The sequence below is a fragment of the Rhinopithecus bieti genome, unplaced genomic scaffold, assembly GCF_001698545.2.
Source record: "Rhinopithecus bieti isolate Rb0 unplaced genomic scaffold, ASM169854v2 scaffold_57243, whole genome shotgun sequence".
NCBI lineage: Eukaryota > Metazoa > Chordata > Mammalia > Primates > Cercopithecidae > Rhinopithecus > Rhinopithecus bieti.
Genome location: NW_016822477.1, coordinates 227,337 through 233,336, shown reverse-complemented (window position 1 = coordinate 233,336; position 6,000 = coordinate 227,337). Strand labels below are relative to the sequence as shown.

Below are 6,000 nucleotides of genomic sequence, written 5' to 3'. Positions count from 1 at the left end.
AAAAAAAAAAAAAAAGATGGTATGTTTAATTTATTCAGCAAATATTTAAGTTATTTTGATATGGAAATCTGTGCTATTTTCTGATAAAGATGAGCTCATACAATGTTTTAAAGCTTATTATTATTACTGTCTAGAATTTTACAGCACTTTTATGACAAGAATCTATGTGGAAAGTGCTAGAATACAACTTCTTAGGTGAATGATGTTTGAGTGACAATTCTGTACAAAACTCATTCCTAGGTCGGGCGTGGTGGTCACACCTGTAGTCCCAGCACTTTGGGAGGCTGAGGTGGGTGGATCATCTGAGGTTAGGAGTTCGAGGCCAGCCTGGCCAACATGGTGAAACCCTGTCTCTACAAAAAATACAAAAATTAGCCAGGCATGGTGGCACATGCCTGTAATCTCAGCTACTCGGGAGGCTGAGACAGGAGAATGGCTTGAACCCTGGAGGTGGAGGTTGCAGAGAGTTGAGATTGTGCCGCTGCACTCCAGCCTGGGCAATAGAGCGAGACTCTGTATTTCCAAAAAAAAAAAAAAAAAAAAAAGCCCATTCCCCTTTTAGAAAAAAAAATTATATTCTAGCTGCTTCATTTTGAGTTGCTTTATACATTCAATGTATACTTAATTCATGTTTTATAAAGGACAGCTTTCATCAAAATTGGCTTTATCCAAACTTGCAGTGATTTTCCATTTTGTTCATGATTAAGTCCAAATATTTTAGCCAGTGAAAGGCCCTGTAATTTAACCCACCCCTTTCTAATCTTATTTCTCATCATTTTTCCTATTAAGTGAGATTAATGTCTTTCCCTGATCCATGCCTTTGCTTGCTCCCACTGACCTGTTCTTTTAATTCTTTCTGCCTATCAGTACCCATCATTTTTGCTCCAGTTCTGATCCCACCTCTTTAGTAAGATCTTTATCAGTCATCCACCATGGCCGTGAGTGATCTCTCGTAAAATATACTTTATTTTTTGTTGTTTACAAAGCCAATCAACACTGGTTTCATAAGGTAAACCAAAAGCCCTTCATTTCTAACCTCACTGTCCAGAGGAGAACCTCTTAATACTTCCTTAATAATTTTATGCATATTCAAATATGTATTAGCTTATTTGGTTATTACTAACTTTGGCCACCATATTGGAGAACACAGTTCTATAGGCTTAATTATATTTAACTTTGATTTTTCTTTTGGCAAGAATATTTCAAGAATGGTAATGTATACTTTATATTGCATCATACAAGAAATATACTGTCTGGGGATCTCCTTTTGTGATATTTAAGTGGATTGGGGATTCAGGCATTGTCAGTCTGATCTACCCCAATGAGCCTTTCACTGAATGATTTTATGAATCTCATTCTTTTAAATTTTCATCAGCCAGGCACAGTGGCCCATACCCGTAATCCTGACACTTTGGGAGACAGGGCAGGAGAATTGCTTGAGCCCAGGAGTTCAAGAACAGCCTTGGCAACCTAAGGAGATCCCATCTCTACAAAAAAAAAAAAAAAAAAAAAAAAAAAAAAAAAAAAAATTTAATGTCATACATAGCTACTTTACTGCCTGTTAATATAGCAAGATAATAGATCATTAAAAGGCAGGCTCTGGAGCCAAACTGCCTGCTGGTAATGACCTTCAGCAAGTGAGTATACATCTTTGTGCCTCAGTTTTTCTTCACTGGGAGGGGACTGACAGTGCATGGTTACATAGTGTCAGTCAATGTTAGTTGTTATTAATATATTGGTTTAAAAGTTTGATTTTGCTGTCTATGTGCATAGCCTTTGTTTGCATGGAAAAATGTTGTATTGGATATTATTCATGGTATTCTGTTAGGTAGTGAAACCAGGTTACATTGTAGGAAAATGAAGTATCATTTAAATTATAACAAATTTGTTATTTTTCTATAATTTTAGTAAGAAAACAGCAGAAAAGGAATTTATTACGTTGGAGTTTGTAATGAAGAAAAGAAACATTGAGCATGATTAGATATATATTCTAGATATTAGGAAAGAAAATTGGAAAAGCCAAAAAGAAATGAGTGACATTATTGCTTTTGATTATGAATGGCTGTGCGGTTCTTTGAGATGACAGTTAATAAACATAAGTGCACACAATCCTAAATAATTTGTTGGAGGAGAAGTTTCTAAAAACCCAGTGTGGTGATGCAAGGGAACTCTCAGATAAGCAGAGCGTAGATATAGTAGATGGAAGGGAAGATGCAGAACTAAAGATGAATATGAAACTTTATAACAGTGGCTGAAACCACAAGGTAAGCTGAAGTTTATAAGACAACGTAAGTTGTTTTTTGAAAGTAATATCTCAATTAAGGTTAAGCTTCAAAAAGATCATCAAGGCCGGGCGTGGTGGCTTATGCCTGTAATCCTAGCACTTTGGGAGGCTGAGGTGGGTGGATCACAAGGTCAGGAGTTTGAAACCAACATGGAGAAACCAACATGGAGAAACCCTGTCTCTACTAAAAATACAAAAAAAAAAAAAAATTAGCCAGGCTTGGTGGCACATGCCTGTAATCCCAGCTACTCGGGAGGCTGAGGTGGGAGAATCACTTGAACCCGGGAGGCAGAGGTTGCAGTGAGCCGAGATCATGCCACTGCACTCCAGCCTGGGCCACAAGAGTGAAACTCCATCTCAAAAAAAAAAAAAGGAAAAACAAGATTATCAAATTTTTAAGAGGTACGAAACTATCAGATCTCATTTTACAATTGCCTGATTGAGTAAGGAGAAATAGGTTTTGAGTTGGAAAGGATGTAACAATAGTATTAAAAGAATTATAGGAAATTGTAGTTAAGCAACTAAGAAGTGAAATATCTGACCACTTTAAGTGCATTTTATTTTCTTCATATAAATCAGGGTCTTATCTTGCCACCAGTGGACTTGCATAGTTCATGAAATCATTGAGTAATATTTGAGAATGTAATGAAAAATATAACTAGTGCCTGGAGATGATCAGATGCTAGCTTAATTTTTTAGAAAGGAAAAAATGTGAGTACTGAAACTTGCAAGCTGGTAAACTTGGTATTGATCTTTGGCAAATTTCTATAAATAAATTTCAGAAGTTTGGGAACATTTGTGAAAGAATACTTGAATAGAGACATTTAAATGTGTTTACCATATATTATATTAAATTAATTTAGGATTATCAGGTTGGATGAATTAGAAGAATACTATAGAAAGTTTCTTTAGTGAAATATTTGACAGTCTGTGGCTACATTTTTGAATAAGATGTGTTAGCAAAGTGTGGTTTAAATTTAGAGTAAGTAGATCTATTTGTGGGCCGGGCGCGGTGGCTCAAGCCTGTAATCCCAGCACTTTGGGAGGCTGAGACGGGCAGATCACGAGGTCAGGAGATCGAGACCATCCTGGCTAACACAGTGAAACCCCGTCTCTACTAAAGAATACAAAAAAAAAACCTAGCCGGGTCAGGTGGTGGGTGCCTGTTGCCTCAGCTACTCGGGAGGCTGAGGCAGGAGAATGGCGTAAACCCGGGAGGCGGAGCTTGCAGTGAGCTGAGATCCAGCCACTGCACTCCAGCCTGGGTGGCAGAGCAAGACTCCGTCTCAAAAAATAAAAATAAAAATATAAATATAAATAAATTAAGAAATAAATAAATTTAGAGTAAGTAGATCTATTTGTAATAGTAGATTGAAATCCAAAACTATCATTATGTTTTGTTTTTAGTAGAGGTGAGGTGTTGTCCCTTGCCCAGGNCTTGCAGTGAGCTGAGATCCAGCCACTGCACTCCAGCCTGGGTGGCAGAGCAAGACTCCGTCTCAAAAAATAAAAATAAAAATATAAATATAAATAAATTAAGAAATAAATAAATTTAGAGTAAGTAGATCTATTTGTAATAGTAGATTGAAATCCAAAACTATCATTATGTTTTGTTTTTAGTAGAGGTGAGGTGTTGTCCCTTGCCCAGGCTGATCTTGAACTCATGAGCTCGAGTAATCCTGCCACCTTGGCCTCCCAAGTGTTGGAATTATAGGCATGAGCGCCCAACTCCCCTCCACCTCCCAAAAAATTTTTTTTATTTTTTGTCTGCTTGATATTTTTACCAAATTATTTTTTGAATTGTATGTATCTCTTATTATAGCATAATACTCTTAATGATACAGATTTAATAATACAAACTATGTTGGAGCAGTTTCTGCATAAGGTATGTTTTAATTTACTCTAGGAATATGAAGCACGAATGGGGAGGACTTGTAAACCACCACCTCAGTCTTCAAGACGCAAGAATTTTGAATTTGAGCCACTTTCTACCACTGCCCTGATTCTTGAGGATCGCCCATCGTAAGTATTTTAGTGATAATTAGTAAAATTGTTTATATTTTAAAGTTAAATTTAATTTTGTTCACTATTTTAAAAGATAGCGAGAAAGATACTGAGAGAGATACGCAAAGGATTTAATTTTTACAAAATTTAATCCCTGTTGTCTATCCTAAAACTATGTGGGGAGAATATATTTTTCTTGGGTTTTCTGTTTAGAGACAGGGTCTTGCTATGTTGTCCGTGCTGTTCTCAAACTCAAGTGATCCTCCTGCCTCAGTCTCCCCTTCCAGCATTATAGGCACGCACTGCTGGCCTTAGTAGAGAGTATATTGTTGTTGTCTAAGACTTAACACATATTTTCTAGAGGTCTCTGTGAGTTAGTATATGAAACATAATAAACTATTGGCTCTTCATGTCTGTTTCTATTTCAATTCTCTGCTCCTCCATTTTAACGTGATAGGGCAATTATTTTTCCTTTCTTGACATTAAATATGTATTTAAGATGTGCTTGTCTTTGCCTTTTGTACTATGTAACTACTTAGGTAAGCAAAAGTTTTATTAAGGAAGTAAGCATATACTCCAAGAGAGGAGTGGGCTGACCCAGCTGGGAGCCTACTATTATTATTAAGAATACATTTACTGGGCCGGGTGTGGTGGCTGATGCCTGTAATCCCAGCACTTTGGGAGGCCGAGGTGGGTGGATCACAAGGTCAGGAGTTCGAGATCAGCCTGACCAGCCTTGTGAAACCCCGTCTCTACTAAAAATACAAAAAAGTAGCCAGGCATGGTGGCACACGCCTGTGGTCCCAGCTGCTCGGGAGGCTGAGGCAGGAGAATTGCCTGAACCCAACAGGCAGATGTTTCAGTGAGCCGAGATCATGCCACTGCACTCCGACCTGGACGACAGAGTGAGACTCCATCTCAAAAACAAAACAAAACAAAGAATACGTTTCTTATTTATTTATTTATGTTTGTTTTATTTTATTTATTTTAATTTTTTATTTTGAGACAGAGTTTTGCTCAGTCACCCAGGCTGGAGTACAATGGTACGATCTCAGCTCGCTGCAACTTCTGCCTCCTGGGTTCAAACCATTCCCTTGGCACAGCCTCCTGAGTAGTTGGAATTACAAGCTTGCACTAACATGCCTGGCTAATTTTCTTTTGTATTTTAGTAGAGACAGGGTTTCGCCATGTTGGCCAGGCTGGTCTTGAATTCTTGACCTCAAGTGATCCACCCACCTCAGCTTCCCAAAGTGCTGGGATTACAGGCATTAGCCACCATGCCTAGCCTAAGAATACATTCTTAATGCTCAGCAAAACATCTTAAATTGTTCTTTTCCCATATCTGCCCTTCTCTGTATTTTCCACAGTGCTGCTGTACATCAGAATATTGTCTGATTTATTATTAAACAAAACACATCCTAAAGCAAGACCAGTTGGTTCTTAGCTCTTTTTCTCCTCCTCGGGTTTTCTGGATCTATTATTTTTCTTTTACTAGAATTCTCTCTCTGTCCCTTTCTTTCTTTTTAATTTAATTTGATTTGATTTGTAGAGGCGGAGTCTTGCTCTGATATTGAGGCTGGAGTGCAGTGGCACAATTGTAGCTTACTGTAGCCTCAAACTCCTGGCCTCAGACAATCCTGCCACGTCAGCCTCCCTAGTAGCTAGGACTACGTGATCACACCACTGCACCTGGCTAAAGAATTCTCTCTCTT

The 6,000-nt window shown here is 38.0% G+C and overlaps 1 protein-coding gene across 1 annotated transcript in view; it reads left to right on the top strand.

Moving 5' to 3' along the window:
• Positions 1–6,000, top strand: part of TBC1D12 (TBC1 domain family member 12) — a 145,622-nt gene that overhangs the window by 75,885 nt on the left and 63,737 nt on the right. Inside the window, 1 exon segment of the mRNA XM_017860965.1 lies at positions 4,191–4,306. Within this exon segment, the coding sequence (XP_017716454.1) occupies positions 4,191–4,306 (116 nt within the window).